The sequence below is a fragment of the Sminthopsis crassicaudata genome, chromosome 1 (assembly GCF_048593235.1).
Source record: "Sminthopsis crassicaudata isolate SCR6 chromosome 1, ASM4859323v1, whole genome shotgun sequence".
Taxonomy (NCBI): Eukaryota; Metazoa; Chordata; class Mammalia; order Dasyuromorphia; family Dasyuridae; genus Sminthopsis; species Sminthopsis crassicaudata.
In genome coordinates this window covers 388,709,973-388,730,314 of record NC_133617.1, presented here as the reverse complement: position 1 = coordinate 388,730,314, position 20,342 = coordinate 388,709,973, and the positions used below count along the sequence as shown (strand labels likewise).

Below are 20,342 nucleotides of genomic sequence, written 5' to 3'. Positions count from 1 at the left end.
TCTGACAACATTGTTATTTATTCTCTCTCAAAATATTCTCTCTTCAATATATACCTAAATATGTTGTAGTCTCCCACTAGAACACATGCTTCTTCTAAGGAGGAATGATTGTTTCATTCTTCATCCCTTATCCCCAGGACCTAACAGTAGTACCATAATAGGTGCTTAATAAATCTTGTTGATTGACTGATTTTTAAGGTTAATAAAGTTTATATTATCTATATAATATAGAGAACTATATATATTATTATATTATATATTTATATGTTATAATATATAATATAAATATAATATAATCATTACATTATATATATATATATATATTATATAGAGAACTATATTGTAGGGCTGCTAAAGGAAAAGCTGATATAATGGATGTAAAATCAATATTAAAGGATAAAAAAAGACACACAAGAGAAATGTATTCCTGCGCCTGAGGATTTGCTTCCCCTTGCTACAGGCTGAGGGGGCTTACTTTCCCTGGCACAGATTGCCCACCCCAGCCTCCCACAGGGATCCAGAGCTTCTATACCCACCATTCAGCACCGTGTAGGTAAGCTGGAAGTGCAGGCCGGCCTCAGGGTTGTGGTTTTCGGGGGCAATGATGGCGCTGACAGATGTCCGGGGCTGGATGATGGCAGTGCTGGTGGAGAGGACTCGGTCCCCGCCACCTCCGCTGGTGTTGTTGGACACCTTGACGGTAATGGCCTTCTCGGAGCCCAGTCGCTCTATTGGGATCTGGGCCCCTGCCTGGGTCTGGAAGGCCATGGAGGCCACCTTAGTGGAAACCGTGTAGTTGCTGATGTAGCCAAAGGGGAAGGGGTTGGAGTCCACTAGGAAGATGAGCTGGATGACATCAGTGAGGTCAGAGAAGGTGCTGTTGAAAGCAGGTGGGATGGAAAACTGGCAATCAGAGGTGTTCTCATAGCACAGCAGGCTGAAGGGGTCTGACCGTTTGCCTCGAGCCACGATCTCTTCCCCCGCCAGGGTCAGCGGTTCCTCATTCAGCACTCGAGACTTCATGAGGATTCGCATCAGGTCAGATGACAGGTTATAAGCCTTGAAGGCCACTAGAAGGGTGTGGGGTTTGCTGTAGAGTTCTGTAGGTTCCAGGCCCTGGGTATCTGAGTTCACCAAGTGAATTAGGTCACCTGAGGGAGATAAAAAAGTGATAAAAAAGTGAGGTGGTTAGGGTTAGCCTTGTAGCATGAGCCCCAGCAACCAAAGCACTCAGCCAGACTTTCAGCAGAAAAATGCATAAAAAATGGGAGACGTGGCCACTGACTTTGGAAACTCTTAATCTGATAGGGAAGCCCCAATGGGAGAAAAGGGTCGCTCTCCTTTCCCCATATTCTTTTCCAGCTGTCTCCCTGACTCTGCCATCACCCATCCCTGTGCTAGGCTTCCCTCCGGGCTGACCGGTAATGTTGAGGATGTTGTCAGCAATGGCTGTGGGGGTCACTGTTCCTTGCGTGGTCTCGTTTTGCAGGATGGCCATCATGTTCTCCAGCTTGTTTAGGGTTTTCTTCAGGCAAGAGTGGCATACAAATTCCTTACTTGCTACCTACAGGGAGAGAGTCCAGGGACAAAGGCTTACCTTCCTCTCATCCTTCTGCCTGTATCTTGTCTGTCTCAGACAGTGTTTTCTTCCCCAACAATGATATTTGAGGTTCTACATCACTTCCTGCTTCATCAATCCCAACCTTTTCTTTTTTATTTATTTTTTTAACACACCTTGCTTTATGAATCATGTTGGCAGAGAAAAGTCAGAGCAAAAGGAAAAACCATGGGATAGATTAAAAAAAAACAGAAAAAAAAGTAAACATAGTATGTGTTGATTTACATTGTCTCAGTTTCTTTTCTGGATGCAGATGGCATTTTCTGTCCAAGTTCTATTGGGATTGCTTTAGATCACTAAACTTTCATATTTATTAATCTTCTTCACTCATACCCTGGTCCTCACAAGCCCCTCACTCTTGGCTTCCTAACACTATGCATCATTATCTCCTCGTCCCCCATCTATCCCCTTCTTCCCTTTTGCCTTCCCTCTCTCCCATGGTGAGCTCCTCTGCTCACCACAATTTCCCTTGTTCTTTCTGATAACCCCAGCACCACCAAGAGTTAACTCCAACTCTTAGGTAAGGTTAAAATAATCAGAGATCTGAAAAGAACTGCTGAAGAGAACTGTCAGGTACCTCTCAGCCACCCATCCTGGGAGAAACTTAGCCCCAATCCATTTCCCTAGGGCATCCTTTGGGATGACTCAGAATTGTTAGGGAGGAAAAGGGTATGGAGAGGGAGTAGGATGCCCCAACATACTGTGCACTGGGCCAGGGCGGCTGAAATCTGCTGAATATCATCCACAGTGTTGACACGAAGGGAGACAAGGATCTCAGTAATGTTTCTTCGCATGAGCACCCGGAGATGCCTCTCGTGGCTGGCTTCCTCCTCTGAAGATGTCACCTGTTCATACTGATGAGACAGGAAGAAATATGTGCTTTATAAGAGCACATCTCTCACACACTTCAGATTCCCCTGAGTAATTAATGGTCTCTGATCCACTGAGAGAGAGCTGGGATTTTTTCATTTTCCTCTTCGCATCCCTAGCACCTAGCACAGATAAATGTTTATTGATTATTGATTTGCAGTGGTGGTCAGGGAATGAAGATGGTGACCCTTTGAGATCCCTCCCTTTATGAAACCAGTCTAAGTAACTCAAGTAACAATGAACCATGACACAGATCAACCACCCTGGCTGCTTAGTCTCTTGCCTCCTTCCTTGGTCCCCCATCAGGATGGAGGTGGAGATAGCACTGACCTCATTGAGGACGGTGATGAGGGCCAACGAGTACTCGATGACATGCTGGGGGTCAGCCTGTTTCACCAGCCCTGGAAGGACTGTCTCAGTCAGACTATACAGCCAGTGGGTAAGACAGTGGAAGCCAGCAGAAGGCTCAGGCAAGGTAATAAGCAGAGACCTGGAAAGCAACAGCCAGGTGAGGGTGAGACCTGTGTGGCAAGGACTGACTGCCCAAAAGTAGAGCTAGACTCCTAAACTGGGCAGATAAAGGCACACCTGGAGCAGATCCTCATGGTCCTCCCCACCCTCTTCTCCTCCTGATTCCACATGGAATACTCATTTTCTTTTCATTCTTCCAGTGCTCACAGCCTCAAACTGAAATGTATCTGGCTTGGATCACAGATGCAGAGCTGAAAGTGACCCCTTTTCTTTTGAACAGACTAGGAAACAGAGGTCCAGACAAGTTAAGTGGCTAAGTTCATATAAGTAGAGGGAAGGGGAACTAGGATTCATGCCCAGATCCTGATATACAGTCCATCCTTCCACTGAATCCTACTGCTTGTTTATAAACTGTTTCCCAAAGATTATCGAGTTTCTCCCAATGATTCCTTCTTCCATCTATCCCAACCATTCTCTAACCCCACCAACTCCTTGGGTACCCAGCCCAGGGCTCACCCTCAAATTCCTTAGTACAGTGCCTAGCACATAGCAGGAGCCTAATAAATGTAGAATGACTGACTGGGGAACAGACAGTCCTGGAGTGTCCCTTCACCCCCTTACTTGTTCAGGGCCACCACAGCAGCACCTAATTGGTCCTGCACCACCACAGAGAGGTCCACAGTAAAGTGAGTCTTAAAGCCAGGGGGCAACACAGCTCCATATGCGGAGAGACTGCCTTTGTAGATGCAGAACTCCTCACAGTAGCCTTGACGGCAGCGCCGCAGAAGCAAGGAATATACCAGGGGGGCGTCCTCATCCTCTGTGTCCCGCCAGCCTGCAAGAACCATAGCCCAGCATTAACTCTCCACGCCAGGAACTTCTGATCATCCTCCCAGTTCCCCATCCCCCTCTACCCCCTACCATGGACACTCCATGACAAGAGTCAGCATCCTAGGTGGAGAATGATGATGGGGGCCCAGTGAAAGGGAGAGAAGGAAGGAATAAACACTTATTAAAGCCCTACTTATGTGCTAGGCACTATACTATTATAATAATTATAGACACTTTACAAATATTATCTCACTTGATCTTCATGACAATTTTGGGAAGGAGATGGAGTAGGAAGGGAGGAAGAAAATGGATCAAAGCCATAACTAGAAATTTGAGTATCTATTTCATACTTCTCTATTGAAATTGCTCTCAAAAGTCACCAGTGACCTCCTAATTATCATTACGATGGCTTTTTTTTTTCTTTACCCTCTATGACTTTTAATTGTGTGGCAAATTCTCCTGAAAGATTAGAAACATAGACAGTCCACACAATGTTGGCAATTATGGCAGGGACAGGTGGGAAAGGCCGTCTGGTCCTTGTGGGCTAGGGCTGTAGAACTGCTTCAAGGAGAAAGTGCAGCCCCCAGTTATCAGCATCTTAGAGCAAAGCCCCATTGGTCCTGCCATAGTTATAGCTCTGAGATGACTGCATTATGAACTAAAGAAACTTTGAAGACAACAATGAGGTGAAATAGAATTATCCTATCTGATGAAAAATAATAAAGATAGAGCTCATTGACAGACCTCAGAAATCGTATCCCCTCCTTGTTCCAGAACCCATTATCCCTTCTCTCTTATGTCTTCAAACTCAAGTTTTTCTCTACTGGCTCCTCCTCTACATACATACATTCTCAAATCTCCCCAATTAGATATTTACTCTGGATCCTTTTATCCCATTCTTCTATCCATATTTCTTTCCTTTCACTGTCAATCTTCTTTAAAGGTTGTCTACACCTGCTGCTGCTTCCACTTCCTCACTACTCTCTCTGTCCTCCATTTGTAGTGGTTGGGTTGCCACTTCCACCTCTATTGAACCTACTCTCAGGAATAACCAATGACCCCTTAACTGTTAATCCCAATGGCTTTTTAAAATCAGTTCTCACTTTCCACGATCTTTCAGTAGCTTTCAAGACTGTTAACGGTACCTTCCATTGGGCTGTCTCTTTTTCCCTTGGCCTCTGAGATACCACACTCTACTCACTGTCCTCCGACTTCTCTAACTGCTCCTTTATCTTCTTCCTGGGTCTTTGATGTGCATGCTGACTACACTGGGAATTACGGGGCTGTCCACTGCTAACTCTCTTTCCTCTCTATAATCTTTTTCTTAATAATCTTATTCACTTATGCAAGAAACTCCCAAACCTGACCCTTTCCTGAGCTTTGGAACCCCATCTTCTACTGACCCTATGATACTTCCACTTGGAAATTTACCTGACACTGAAATTCTATATGCTCAAAACTAAGCTTGTCTTTACCCTTTACCTAACCTGACCCTCACGACTTCACTATTTCTTATCACGACTACTTCACATGGTCTCCTTTTCTCTGACTTATCTAATTCGTTGCCAAGTATTTATTGTTTCTACTTTTGTAAAATATCTCATTCTAAACACCTCTCCTCTCTTCTCCATTGCTACCACTTTACAGTAGATCATAACTTAATTGGACTATTGCCATTGCTGTTAAACCATCATTACTTGTATAATTTCCTTTATGCATAGAACTGCTCATATCATGGCTCTTCTCAAAAATCTTCAGGGACTTTTCAGTGACCACTAAGTCAAGTTCAAACTTCCTTCTCTGACATTTGAGGCCCTCCCGAAGTCATTTATATTTCCACTTTCTCCTTCTTTCCCTATTTTAGCCAATGGAACACTCTTTGATTTCCCAACATTTTCTTTGCTCTCTTCCCTACTTTGATGTCTTTTCTCTCTTTCAGTAGCATCCTTGTCTTTAAAAGCTTATACAGGACTTTGTTTACAATTATCTAAAGCACTTATCAGGTAGCACTACTTATTACAGACATTGGGGTACTTGTGTTTTGCCCTCACCTCCTTTTCCCCCCTCAATAATAAAAGTGCACCAAACACCACCCTCAATTTTATTTAAACTTTGCATTCACAATGCCCATCTCCCCCCATGCAATCCCAAAATCTAGTAGCGTATTCTATATATGGTAGATACTCAATGTTTACCCAGCGAATGAATAAATCAGAGGTGACCTGAGAATCAGAATTCCTAGGCTCTCTTCTCCCTAGCCTGTCTCCTTCACCGCTGCCCCAATTCACTGTATGGTCTTCCACAAATTGCTCTCGGTATATCCTTTTGGAAAATGGGTAGAATTCTTCCTGACCCACATGAGAGCAACAAATGAAAAGGTGGGAATGTTCTGTGGGGTGAAAACTCTTGAGGAAGTCAAGGGTGATTATACCTGGTGTCTCGGGGGCAAAGAGTGCTCTCACCTGTACATTCAAAGTGAACCTTGGTTGTGAGAGCCTTGACAGCCTCATGGGGGAAAAGACGGCAAGAGCCCCCAATAGGAGGGCGATTGGGGAACAGGTCAATGGAAGCAAATCCTTCTTCCTCCCCGGAGCAGCCTAACACAGTCAGGGTGAAGGTATAGCCCTCGCCATCGCGCAGCACGCCTCGCCTCAGAACCAGCCGCATGCCTGAGCTGCCTGTCGATGTTGTCGACTCATCCAGGACTAGGGATTTGTTGCTGAATGTCTGGGCTGCCCATCGCTGCCAGGTGAGACAAAGAGCCGTGTATATATATATATTCAGACACTAAAGCAGACATGCACACACAAACACCCACAAGTGACAGCTACATGCACACATAGCTGCGCATGCAGTCACACAGAAACTTGCAGATTCAGACTCTGGGAAGTGGAAAGAAAATGTAGCCAGCCGTTCCATGTCCTGCCCTTGTGTGACCCTCTTTTAAGTAGTCATCCCAGACTTATCCCTGGCTCCTCACCCCTCGCTTAGAGCCACTGCTGCAGTTGTGGCAGGTTCCCTCCAGGTAGACGTAGGAACTCTTGCTCACTTCATACACCGATTGTGCTTTGCAGGAAACACATTCCAGAGACACAATGGGCACTAAGCCATTCCTGATCAGCACCTGGAGAAAGGAGAATCAACAGAACGTGTTTCTGCCTTCATTCTCTCTCCTCTCTGATCTATCTTTTGTACTGATGCTAATATGATCCATGGCAAACCCTAATAGGACCTCTGCCTAGCTCCCAGGGGCAGTATCCCTGGGGTGGGGGGTGTACAATTAACTTCCCCTCATCCATGTCGACAGATGACAAAGCAGCCAGATACCCCAAAGAGCAATGAGCATAACATATCCCAATGGACCCATGATCTCGATATCTCCAACAATGCAAATCAGAACCCATCCATGGACTCTTGTCCATGCTCTTCCATAAAACCTCCATAGGGTGAGAAGTCCAATTATTCACAGGTCACAATATCCAGGAAGTGAATCAGCAATACTCTCCAGGGCCTCTGACATCCATGTGTAGAGTAGAGGCAATACATAAAACAAACTCTAGGTCTGGCCTAAGGTAAGGAGGAAACAACTGATTGTATATGAGGTGGGAGAGAAGCATTCTATAACAAGAAATTGCATTTCTTAGTGGAAATCCATGAACTGGAAGGAGGGGAAATGAAGGAGAACATTTTGGGGAGGGTCAAGGCAAGGGGAAGCACAAGTGATGTTGTTGCGTATATTCTCCACTGAAGCCTTATCCAAAGCTCCATTTTGTCATAAAAATGATGTATGTTACATTAAAAATAATTCTATAGACATCTTTTTGATACTGGTATAATTGTTTTGCCATCACCCTCATCTCCCTACCTACATTTTGAATGCTGCCCCTTATGAATAAGGTCATTTCATATAATAAAGGGGAAAAAAAGGAAATTTTAAAAGGGGGTAGAGTATGTTCTGTGTTTACTGAAGGGCCTACTGTGCCAGCAGAGGGCAAACTCGAGCAGTCTTAGTTAGAAAGATTTAGAGTACTGTCCTCAACCAGAGGGAGTCACCAGCTGCCTTCAATAAGCTGGAGTCAGATGGCAGCCGAAGCATAAGGGGAAGAAGGAAAGCTTCGACTTGACCCCTGACCTTGACCTTAAGTAAGATGTTCAATCTCCATGGATCTCAGTTTCCTCATCTGTAAAATGATGGGATCATACCAGATGATGTCTGAAGTCCCTTCTAGTCCAAGCAAGATCTATAATTCTATCATCCTGGAGAACAGAAACCTGAACCATCGTCAGGGACCTGTGAAAGATTATGGAGCTTGAGGGATGGGCAAATGTTCTCATTTTCAAATGGGATGAAGCTAAATCCTTTTAACTAAAGACTAGAAGAGCTTGACTTAAAGAGATGTTTTTTTAAAGCATTCAGAAAGGGAAAGCAGTGATCACGAAGAACTAATATAGCTTTTTGGTGGTTGCTAAGGTAGCTCAGGATAATGCCATAGATACAGTAATGCACATGACACAAGGTCTCATGATAACTTGTGAACAAGAGGAGGGAGAGAAGAGTGGGCAGTTAGATTTCAAAGCTTCTGAAAGAATGGACCCAAGTGGTAGTGACTAATGGGTCACTGACAGTCTGGGAGGAAATATTCAGTGAAGGGAGGTCCTTGACATTGTTCTAGTCAGCATTTTAAATCAGTTGCTTGGATGAAGGGAAAGAGGAACAAGGAAATAAGCATTTATTAAGTTTATTATTATTATTACTCTGTGCCAACTTATGGGGGCAGCTAGATGGATAAAGTACTAAGTCTAGAATGAGAAAGATCTGAGTTCAAATCCAGTCTTCAACACTTACTTACTAGCTATATGACCCTAGGCAAGTCACTTTGTCTCCGTTTCCTCATTTGTAAAATAAGCTGGAGAAGACCAACTGCTCCAGTACCTTTGCCAAGAAAACCCCAACTAGAGTCAAAAAGAGTCAGACGTGACTGAACAACAATAAGAAATGGGCCAAGCACTTTGCAAGTATTACTTCATCACATTCCTACAACAGCTCTGGGAGGTAGGTGCTATTATTATCCTCACACTATTCAACATTCTTATTAATGACTTGGATGAAGGCATTGGTGGAAGGCTGATCAAATCTGCAGATGACATGCAGCTAGGGAGCACAGCTAATATCAATAATTCACATTTATATAGCACTTTATGGTTTCCAAAGTGCCTTTTTTTTTTTTTTTTTTGAAACAACAATGTTATGAAATAAGTGATCTAGTTACTATTCTGTTGTTAAAGATGAGGAAACTGAAGTTAAATGGTTCAGGTCTTCTGATGCTAAGTCCAATGTCCTTTCCACTGCCGCACACAACTTAACACATTGTATGATAGTTAGGGTCCCCCTCAAAATAGCCCTAGAAGTCCAGAACAATAGATACAGTCTAAGACAAAAATATTTAGGGAGAGATGCAATTATTTATACTTGTGTGAAAAAATCAATGGCACAAAGACAGAAAGGGAAGGACACTGGTAAAGGATAGTTTTTATGAAAAATATGGTGGGGGAAGAGAAGACAGTTTAATGAACTGTTGGAGGTCTCATGAAATTCCTGTTAAGGCATGCATTGAAGCAGATGACCTCTGCTTTTCTAGGTGGAACAGTGAATAGAGATCCAAGTCTGAAGTCAGGAAGACGAGTTTGAATCTGGCCTCAGATACTGTCTAGCAGTGTGATTCTGGGCAAGTCTCTTCATCTCTTTCTACCTCAGTTTCCTCAACTGTAAAATGGGAATAACACCACCTATCTCTCAGGGCTGCTATGAGGATTAAATGAGTTCATAATTGGAAGGCACTTAGCACAGTGCCTGGCACATAGTAAGCACTGTAGAAATGTTAGCAAAGACTTGAAGGAAGCAATGCAGCCCCAACCTCAAATTAAAAAGTCATCTCTTAATTATCTGTTTTAGATAATCTCTTCCTTCTTTGTCTTAGCTGTGCTGAGAAAGAAGTACAATCTGCTGGGGCAGCTAGGTAGTGCAGTGCAGTCCTTTAGTCAGGAGGGCCGAGTTCAAATCTGGTCTCAGACACTTAATACTTCCTGGATATGTGACCTTGGGCAAGCCTCAGGGAAAACAAAAACAAAAACAACAACAACAAACTACTGGGCTTATAAACCGAAGAGATCTTAAAGAAGGCAAAGGGACCTGCATGTGCAAGAATGTTTGTGGCAGCCCTCTTTGTGGTGGCAAGAAACTGGAAACTGAGTGGATGCCCATCAGTTGTAGAATGGCTGAATAAATGACAGTTTATGAATGTTATGGAACATTATTGTTCTGTAAGAAATGACCAACAGGAGGAATACAGAGAGGCCTGGGGAGACTTACATGAACTGATGCTGAGTGAAATGAGCAGGACCAGATCATAATACACGGCAACAAGACTATATGATGATCAATTCTGATGGACGTGGCCCTCTTCAACAATGAGATGAACCAAATCAGCGCCAATAGAGCAGTAATGAACTGAACCAGCTACACCCAACGAAAGAACTCTGGGAGATGACTATGAACCACTACATAGAATTCCCAATCCCTCTATTTTTGTTCGCCTGCATTTTGGATTTCCTTCACAGGAAGGTGTTTCAAAGTCCGATATTTTTTGTACAGCAAAATAACTATATGGACATGTATACATATATTGTATTTAATTTATACTTTAACATATTTAACATGTATTGGTCAACCTGCCATCTGGGGGGAGGAGGGGAAAATTGGAACAAATGGTTTGGCAGTTGTCAATGATGTAAAATTACCCATGCATATATCTGGTCAATAAAAACTATAATTAAAAAAAATTAAATTAAATTAAATTAAAAACAAACAAACAACAACAAAGTAGAATCTGTCCCAGAGAAAGTGAAGGGCAGGGAGGAGGAATCTGTTTTTGAACATGAGTTTATATCTGAATATATCATTAACAAACAAGAATCCTTGGACTGTCCACTATTTGGGCTTATCCACACTTGTGTTTTTCTTTTCTTCATGATCTGGCAATATCACTTCCTCCCCAGACTATATAACTCATAATCCCCAAGACCTGAGCCCCTTCTTTCACCTTGTCAGAGAGAGGTCACCCCACTGGAAGGTGAAGGTGTAGATCACTTCTAATTCCTGGACTTGGATACTTATTTATCCATTATTTGGGTAGGGTTGCCAAGGAGTGTTGCCTCCCGAAGTGGGGTCCAGAGAGAGCAGTGGTACCCACCGTCTGATTGGTCACTTCTTCCTTTCTTCCTGCCTTCCACACAGTCAGGTTGAATGTATATTCGACACCGGCCTCAAGCCGCTCTTTTGGAATGGTGATCATGCTGCTTCCTCGGGGGCCAAAGTTTAAGGGACACCCTCCAGGATGACTCTGTATCACCAGATGGGACGGAACAGGAGAGAAGTCATCAAACAGACAACCGTGGCTGGGAAAGAGGGAGGAGACCCTTCCATCTAACTATCCTATTAGGGAAGGAAATCTCCCAAGTAGGCAGTCATTCAAAAGAACCCTTTCTCAAAAACTCTGACTGTCCAGAAGGATGGTTACTTGCAAAGACCAAGCTAGGGTCTCTTGACCACAAATTTTTCAGGCGTCTCTGGTGGGAAATAGGTGTAAGTTGGTTTCCCATTGGTTATCCTTCACTCCACTGTTAATCACTCTAGATACAGTGAGATGCGTGTACGGAGAGCTAGCCAAAACCACTGATAATTTCCCCACCCTCCCCAGCCACCGTGGTCCTGGGCTCCCTGCTGCCCCTCCGCATCCCATGAATAGAATCCCATGGAAACTCAACTGACCTTGGAGGAAGAGACGCAGGCCCAGTGGAAGCTGAGGAGGGTCTGGTCACCGTCCTCCAGGTTGGGGTCATAAGATTTGCCGCCATCGAGCACCAGATCCCGCGTGTTGGACCAGACTCTGTAGGAGCCGCCGTCGATGATGGGCACCAGCCGGCCAGGTGTCACAGTAACGTTGGCCTGAATGCTGCGGGATAAGGGCGTGTCGCCAAAGGACACCACAAACACGAAGCAGTAGTCGCCCACGGCCAGGGCCAGCCGCGGCACCACCAGCTGAGGCCGGCTCACGTCCACGCCGGGCAGGGGCACGTGGGCGGAGCGCCGGTAATGGAGGCAGCTGGCCGCCCGGTACACCTGCCAGTGATATTCAGTCTGGTAGGTGACACAGCCCCGCAAGTTGATGTGGGCCTCCAGGTAGCTGCGCTGAGAGCGGCGCATCACCACCTGGGTGGGCAGGGCCACCTCCACCTCTGGCTCCTCACACTCCAGCACCCGCACCGTCACCGTGGCCCTGGCCACCAAGAAGCTGACCAGATTGGAGGCGTTGACCTGGATGTGGTAGTCCCCGGGGAGCAGGTAAGTGTGGTTAGACAAGGGTGTGGAGGTCACTTGGGCCCGGGACCCGTCTCCAAAATCCCAGTGATAGAAGACCCGCCGGGGGCTGGGTGTTGTGGCTGCCTCAAACTGGGCCGATCGGTTAGTGAAGCAGCTCCCAGGATGGAGAGCCACTGCTTGGATGAGGTCCTGAACCTCGATGGTCCTGGTGAGGTTCACACTCCCCAGGTCATTGAAGGCACGGACATGGATCTCGAGCTGGCCGGCGGCCACAGGGGTGTAGGCCACCTCTCGGCCAGAGAGGATGACCAGGGAGTCCCCCTGAACCTTCTGGAGGGAGAAATCCCAGGCATACGAGACGCGTGACCCCCTCTGGACGCGGGCGGTGAAGTTCCTCTCCCCACCCGTCGGTATACCTAACTCGCAGCAGCCCACAATCTGCAGCCCTGCAATGGCTTCCAGGACAGATATGCGCACCTGGACCTGCTCCCAGCTCACATGATTCTCTGCCTGCACAGTCACCATGTAGTCACCCACTCTGGGGAAACTATGGGAGAAGCTGGGTCCGCCCAGAGCCGTGGGGACTCCCCCATTAATCAGGAGCCGATAATTGACATCCGAGCCCAAGGTCAGGCGGACGCTGAAACGGACCCTTTCCCCTGGCTCTACCACCCTGCTGCTCGCCCAGAGTTCTAGTCCCTGGATGGGGTCCTCCACGGTGAGGTTGCAGCTGGCCGCGGTCCAGCTGACGGCATTGGAGGCGTTCAGTCGGATGGAGAAGGCACCGGCCTTGGGAAAGACTTCAGTCATTCTCTGTCCACTCTTGGTGCTGTCCAGCACCTCCCACAACCAGCTTACATTGCTCCCGTGCTCCAGGTCCCCCCAGAAGTGAACAGCAGAACCGGAGACCATAAAACTGCTGCCCGACTCCCCACACCCAATGCTGAGGCCGGCCACGGGCTCCTGCACATCCACGTGGATTGTGCCATTGACTGAGCCAAGCTGGTTCTCGGCTATGACAGTGACCTCCCACAGCCCAGGGCTGGAGAACGAGTGGGTGACGAAGGGGTCGGCGGCCTCCACGCGGACTCCGTCCTGCAGGAGCCAGGCGTAGGTGATGCTCGTGCCGCTGGAGAGCACGGCGCTGATGTTGACAGATGCGTTCACAGCCGTAGGGTTGGGGGAGGCAGACAGGGCCAGCTGCCCCACGTTCTCCACAAACTCAAACGTCCTGTTGACCACAGCGCTTCCCAGCATGTTGACGGCCCTTAGCTGGATGTGGTAAGTGCCGGCCTCGGGGACGGTCAGTGGGAAGATCTTGCCCTGGGCAGCATGGACGAGGCCGCTCTCCCGCTGCACTGTCCAGCTGTAGGAGATGTTGGTACCATCCCTGACCGCCGCCTGAAGCTGGAGGGTGCGGTTGGTGGGGAAGCAGTCCCTGTCCCCCCCACCCAGCATCTGCAGCCCCTCGATCTGCTGCAGCACGTAGATGAAGATGCTGTCCTGCAGGGAACTGACCTCGTTCTCAGCAGTGACAATGATGTTGAAGGTTCCCACGGAGCGGAAGGTGTACGAGATGGTGGAGGAGCCGGGGATGGGGGTGCAGCGATCACACAGGACCCAGGAGTAGTGCACGTCGCTCCCCGCCTGCAGTGTGGTGCTGAAGCTCACCGAGCCGTTCAAGGGCACCACGGTCCGGCTGGCGTTGACGCTCAGGCCCTGGACCCGCCTCTTGACGGTGACGTTGAGTTGGGATTCGCTGCGACTCACCTCGTTCCAGCCCAGCACACTGACCGTGTAGGTGCCCGTGCGGTTGAAGGCGTGGACGACCTGTGGGCTCTCTTGCCTCCAGCCATCGCCCAGGTCCCAGCTGTAGCTGGCCGGGCTCCCGCTGCCCCTCACTGAGAACAGGTAGGGCTGATTTAGCTCCAGCACGTGAGAGCTGTTCACCTCGATGCTGCTGATGCCCACGGGCTCCTGCACCTCCACGAAGGCCGTGTCGTTGTCGGAGGAGACGTTGTTGGACACCGTCACTGTGACCAGGTAGATCCCGGGGACCTTGTATGTGTAGCTCGCCTCCGTACCTCCTGAGCGGGCAGAGTCATTGGCCCCGAAATCCCAAGAGAAGTGGTAGAAAAATGGGGGGAAGGCCTGGACTTCCAGCTTGGCTTCCTCCCCAAGCTTCACAAACTGCCTTTCAGGGCGAAGGGTGATGTTGCTGACCTCCGGCTCCACACAGACGCTGGTGAAGTAATGGGCCTTGTTGACCAGGCTGGACAGGACCAGCGAGAGTGGGAAAGTCCCACTGCGGGTGAAGTTATGCGTGACCGTGGGGCGGCCGTGAACGGTGGCATTGGATGAGCCGTCGCCGAAAGTCCAGTCAAAGACATAGTGCGTATAGTCCCCAGTCACGTGAGCCGTCAACTGCACCTCGGGCTGCTTGGGGATGCAGGACGCGGGCTCGATCTTCAGCACTTCCAGGACGAAAATGTGGACGGGCAGGAGCTGGGAGACGGAGCTGACGGGATTGGCCGCGGTCACCTTGATGGTGCAGTTCTCATCCTGCAAGTAGACATGCTGGACAGAGGGCTCTGGGCCGCTCAGGACCGTGCCGTCTCCCATATCAAAGGTCCACGTAATATTGTCCCCGGCTTCCACCGAAGCGTTGACAGTGACAGCCATGCCCTTTTCTGTGGCTGCAATTGGACTCACGTGCAAGCCCCGGATCTCCTCGAAGACTTGGACAGAGAGCTCTGCTCTCACACTGCTCACGGTGTTGTTGACCGTCAGGCTGATGTTATACACCCCTCTGCGCCCGTAGGTATGGCTGACTGCTGGCTCACTCTTCAGCACCCCTGGGGAGCCGTCCCCGAAGTCCCACGTGTACGAGACGCCGGTCGGAGAGGGCAGCGGGCGTGGGGCAAAGGCGATGGGGCGACCCACCACCAAGGCTCCTCCGTCGGTCTCCACGGTGACATGGGGCAAGGAAGCCCGGACACTCAGTGGCAACTGCTGAGTCAAGTTCTCAAAGGTATTGAACACAAACACTGTGAGGTTATAGTCCCCTGAAGGCGAGAGAAATGGGAAAGAGAAGAGTCAACCAGTCAATCAATTTTAAAGAATCTATTGTGTGCCAGGCACATGGGTGCTAGGGCTGCAAAGACAAGAATAAACACAGCTTCTGCCCCAAAGAAGGTTAATTCTGGGGCAGCCACGTGTTGCAGTGGATAGAGCACGAGATCTGGAGTTAGGAGGGCCCGATTTCAAACCTCCCTCAGACACTCATTAGCTGTGTGACCCCAGACAAGACATTTAACCCTGATTTCCCCCCTTCCAAAAAAAGAAGAGCAGTTAACATTCTATCGGAGGCAGCAACACAGTACAGTGGAAAGAGCACTGGCTCTAGGGGCAGAAGACTTGGATTCAAATCCTACAACTATGGGTGACCATTATCTGTAATATGAGGTAGCTGATGTATAGATGACCTCTGGGGTCCTTGCCATCTCAAATTCTATGGTCCTGGATACAAATCTAAGTACATTAAAATGCATACAAAATAAATCCAAGGCAACTTTGAAGGTAGACACTAGCTGGGAGTATCAGGAAAGACTTTCTTGGGTAGGAGATGGCACTTGAGCTCAGTTTTGACAGAAAACAAGGATTTCTATAAGGCAGAAGTGAGAGGACAGGGCATTCTGGGCAGGGGAAAAACTATGCAAAAACATGGAGAGGGGAGATGGCATGTCATGTGTGAGGAGGAACAAGTAACCAGTTATTACACCTAGCATTTCAGTAGGAGCCCGAAATCTTAGAAATCACACTAGATTCTGAGGTTACAGGCCCCTCACTCCTCATGCTGATGGGACCTCTGCTTCCTCGGGACTCCACACAACACTATAAACTCAGAAAGGACCATAGATAGCGAACTGGACAAGAGAAACAGCAATTTGTCCCATATCAATGAACTCAGACAACCAGTGATCCTGAAGGAGGAATCAAAGGGGAGAGAACTGATGGTGTGAGTTGTGTCTGTGGGGAATATCACGGGAAAACCTTACCGCTGCCTCCACTGCTCACCTGGGACATGGTAGGTATGTGTGACATTGTGTTCGATTAGCACTTGATGGACGCCAGGCTCTGGAGCTAGAAAAGACTCGTTGTATGGGGGCTTGAACTGACCACTCTCTTGCTCCCCATCCCCAAATGTCCACCTGGAATAGAGGGAGGGGAAGAGATCAGGGAGTGAAGAGAAGGTCAAGAGTTTCCAGCACACAACTAATTTAGGGTGGGAAAAGTGATACCCACCACCTTCTGAACTAGCAGCTCAAGGGGCAATAATTGGAATTGATACACAGCACTTTGGAACAGGGGACTACCTCCTCCAAATCAAAGAGGTAACCTTCCATCCCAGGATATTAAATTGCTCATATGGCTCTATGGGATTTACTCAGGCTGACCCAATTTCCCAATCCCTACCTCCCCAAGCCCCCACAACCTATCGAACTGAATACATGGGTTTCCTAATTCTGGTTGAAGAGGTTCCCCACGTTCTCAGATCAGTGCAGAATGTCCCAGCTTCACCAATGACGGCTCCAGACTGCAGGCTCGGTGCTCACTTGGCCAGCAGGGTCACTGAGGCTCAGGTCAGCACAGGAGCTGAGCTGGACCATGGACCAAGTGCCCTTGTTGTCGTTCCCTATTTTCCTTCCTAGATCTGGAGATGGCGAAAGACTCACAGGAAAGCTACTTCCACAGCCGAGTCCACTTGGACACTAGCTCCAAGCTGTAGCGTGGTGTTCTGGGGAATGATGGCTGGAACCTCGGACACCACCAGGTCTCTCATCTTATTCATCTTCTCCACTGTGACATTGTAGTTCACGGTGACGTTACTCACGTGGTTGGAGGCTGTCAGCTGTAGGACACAGGCAGGGCTGGGACCCGAGACCTTGAACCAGGTCCTCAGAGGGGAGACGGGGGAAGAGTCATAGAAAAGGAAGCCAGACAGGAATTCAGAGACAGAGCGGCACACACAGGAGAACAGGTTAGAGGCAGAGGGTTAGAGAAAGATCCACAGAGTCCGTCTCCTCCTCCCTCTTCCCTCTCCCAACACTCCCAACCGACTCACTCACCCTTAGGTTTTTCAGGACCCTTCAGGAACAGAAGCAAAGCAGAAAAAAAAGGCAGAGGTGAGATCACAGGAAGCAGTTGCTACATCAGACTGTCCTGCTTAGGAAGCAGGGATGCCCAGGCTCAGAGCAGCCAGCCGACCTCTCTCTAAAGCCCAGGGAACGGACAAGGGGCCGGGACCCAATTTCTATTTACCGAGAGCTTAAAGACAGCAGCACTCTGGTAGATGACATTGAAGACAATGTTGTAGAAGGTCAGAGACTGTTTGTCATCGATGGTCCACTTAAAAACGACGTCAGAGCCAGCATCAACTACAGGGCTATACCTCTGGAATGGAGGAGACAGGGCATAGTTTCCGTGTTCCCAAGTTGAAGGGCAGCCAGCCAAGACCCCTCTTACCAAAATGGACCAGGAAGGGCATTAAGGAAGCCCGGGCTATACCTAATTATGGCTCCTTTACCCATCCCTGACTATTCATAATTCCTCCTGGCTCCAGTAAGAACCATGAAGACTCATTCAAATAACTCCAAATAACTCATTTCAGATAACTTGTGTTTAGCTACAGTTTCTGATACCAGCACATTTCTACAAACTGATGTATTCGAGTTCTTCTCCAACTTGCCCTTCCACCCAATGCCATCTAGTAAGTCTTGAAATGCTCCCCAATTATGGCCCGCTAAACATATTATCCAAGTCAGGATAGTCAGGGAACTAAGGTTACTTAATTATTCCCAATCCTCTGAGAAGGTCAAAAGGAAGAATGCTTTTAAGTATATTCAAGGGAACCTCTTAGCCCTTCTGTTTCCCGATTCCTACTCACCACCAGGGTGCTCTGTAACACCCGGGTCTGGGGGTTTGGGGTGGCACTGAGTCCCCGGATAGGCTCCTCAGCCTTCACCTGGATGCTGATATTGTCCCGGCTCACATGGTTTTCTGCCACAATCTCCACTAGGCTTTCATCCTCCCCGAGACCATCAAGTTCAAGTAATGCAAACCAGGTGTCATTGGTTTCCCGGACACAGTCTGCTGTCAGCTGGACCACCCCTGGGGGGCAGGAGGCTTCAAAGGGCACACTCTGGTTGCTGCCCAGCTGACTGGCTGTGGAGTTGACCCCTGAGCTGATCTTCAGCACTAGGTAAGTCCAGTTGGTGGACACGTAGAACCGGCCATCCTGGGGCGTAGGATGAATGACTCTGAGTCCCGCCACCGGCGAGAGCACGTCAAAGCTACAGGACAGGTTGTGGCTGGACACGCTGTTGTCCACGGAAGCTCGAACCACATAGTGCCCGACGTGTTGTAGCCCAGGGTTAAGGAGCTGGCCGAGGAGACGGGTCACCTGTTCTGAAGCAAAGAGCAGCCGCAGGGCACAGGTGGTGCCATTGGGGGCAGACACCCCAGAGAGGTGAGCAGGCAGGCTGGGCAGCCAAGTGGAGACATTGGCACTTAAATATTCAGGCTGGAGCTGTTGGTGGGAAAGTGCCTCAGGATGGGGCAGACAGCGCAGGAGAGCTCCTGAGCCTGCATCATGCTGGATACTGAAGAGGTCCCCAGGAAGCAAGGAGATATTCTTGCTGCTGAAGCTCACCTGGGGTGGAGAGCAGCAGTATTAGATAAGCGAACCATCCCAAGTGGCCCCACTACTGATTTCTGGTAATCAGGATGTTGAAGGGGAGAACCTTTCTTGGAACAAAAGGAAGCATAAGTTGACCTGAAGAAACATCAGTCCTATTGCTCTGATATTGCCCTAAAGGTAGGGGGGGACAGACACAGCCTCTCCACCATCCCTCCTCCCGCAGTCACATCTTCATGACCATTCCATTAAGTACGCTGTCCCTGGGAATGTGGAATAAGAGCAGTCTGTTCTCTCTAATCCAGGAGCTCTTTAAACTTATTTTGTGTCCTGGCTATCTTTGATAGTGTGGTGAAGTCTAAGGAGCCCTTCTCAGAATGATATTTTTAAAAGCATAAAATAAAATACAGAGGATTACAAAGGAAAAAAAAAGTTATACTGAAACTTATCTCCCACAATATGTTTTTTACATAAAACTTAGTTTATTTTTCAAAAGTTTTGACTTTAATCAAATAGAACCAGAAATGTTTTCTTTCCATCTGCATATTTGTCTGGGTTGTTTTCCTATATTATTTACATAGTTATTGTCATCTGGATGTTGCTATTTGGATTCCGCTTCCTATCCTCTGCGTCCCTTTAGTAAAGTCTTCCCACAAAACTCCTTGTTTTTCAGAGTATCACTGTCATATAGCCATATACTAGTTTACTCAACTGATTGCTTAATTCTTGGACACAAATTGTTTCCAAGGATTTTGTTCTTGTGAATTATGTTTCAAAGAATCATTTTATAGAAGCAGGTGTCCTTCTGCCTCACTGACACTCCTCACCCTCCATCACAAATATCTTCAGAGTTCAAATTTTTTTTAAAAACCAAGTTCACAAACCATAGATTTAGAAACTTCTGCTTTAACAGGATAGTCCCCCTAGGATAGCTCTGAAGGGGAAAACATTCCCCCTTCTCTTCCCCTTCCTTCTTTTTCTCCTTCCTCCTCTTCCCTTCTCTTCCTCTCCCTTTCCCCTCTCTCCCCTCTCTCCCCTCCTTTCCCTTTTTGCTCCCCTCCTCGCTTTTCCTCTCTTCTTCTCTCCTTTCCTCTGTCCCCTCCAGGATCAGGTCCAGAGTTGGGGATACATACCGAGTATTGCAAGGAAGGGCCTGCTGGGATGGAGAACAGGAACTCTCTCCAAAGTGAGTAGTAGCTGGACCAATGGTTGTCTTGTTCGGAGGAAGAATCATTAGCACAGGGTGATGTGCTACAAGGACTGTCCAGGGGCAAGCACATATTTGCCGAGGGACACCAGTGCTCCCCAGCCAAGCACTCAAGGGGCACCCATGTTTGGTTGTCTAAGGGTGAGCATGAAGGTTTGCTGGTGCTCTCTGGAATACCTGAAAGGAAGGCAAGAAGGTGATATGAAACTGAGGGTCCATTTTGCCCTAAAGGGAAGATCCCAGTCACTTCCAACTAAGCCTTTTACTC

At 48.0% G+C, this 20,342-nt stretch overlaps 1 protein-coding gene across 4 annotated transcripts in view; it reads right to left on the bottom strand.

The window, feature by feature from the left end:
• The window catches only part of PKD1 (polycystin 1, transient receptor potential channel interacting), a 189,410-nt gene that overhangs the window by 25,576 nt on the left and 143,492 nt on the right, over positions 1 to 20,342 (bottom strand). For all 4 annotated transcript variants that reach the window (XM_074279522.1, XM_074279523.1, XM_074279520.1 and 1 more), the window contains 14 exons: positions 20,001 to 20,251; positions 18,118 to 18,882; positions 17,493 to 17,624; positions 16,907 to 17,082; positions 16,248 to 16,381; positions 11,619 to 15,235; positions 11,041 to 11,190; positions 6,771 to 6,914; positions 6,253 to 6,532; positions 3,581 to 3,794; positions 2,819 to 2,978; positions 2,320 to 2,472; positions 1,420 to 1,564; positions 537 to 1,151 (listed from right to left, as the gene is read on the bottom strand). In XM_074279522.1, coding sequence (XP_074135623.1) covers positions 537 to 1,151; positions 1,420 to 1,564; positions 2,320 to 2,472; positions 2,819 to 2,978; positions 3,581 to 3,794; positions 6,253 to 6,532; positions 6,771 to 6,914; positions 11,041 to 11,190; positions 11,619 to 15,235; positions 16,248 to 16,381; positions 16,907 to 17,082; positions 17,493 to 17,624; positions 18,118 to 18,882; positions 20,001 to 20,251 — 6,936 coding nt within the window. The remainder of the gene's footprint in view (positions 1 to 536; positions 1,152 to 1,419; positions 1,565 to 2,319; positions 2,473 to 2,818; positions 2,979 to 3,580; positions 3,795 to 6,252; positions 6,533 to 6,770; positions 6,915 to 11,040; positions 11,191 to 11,618; positions 15,236 to 16,247; positions 16,382 to 16,906; positions 17,083 to 17,492; positions 17,625 to 18,117; positions 18,883 to 20,000; positions 20,252 to 20,342) is intronic.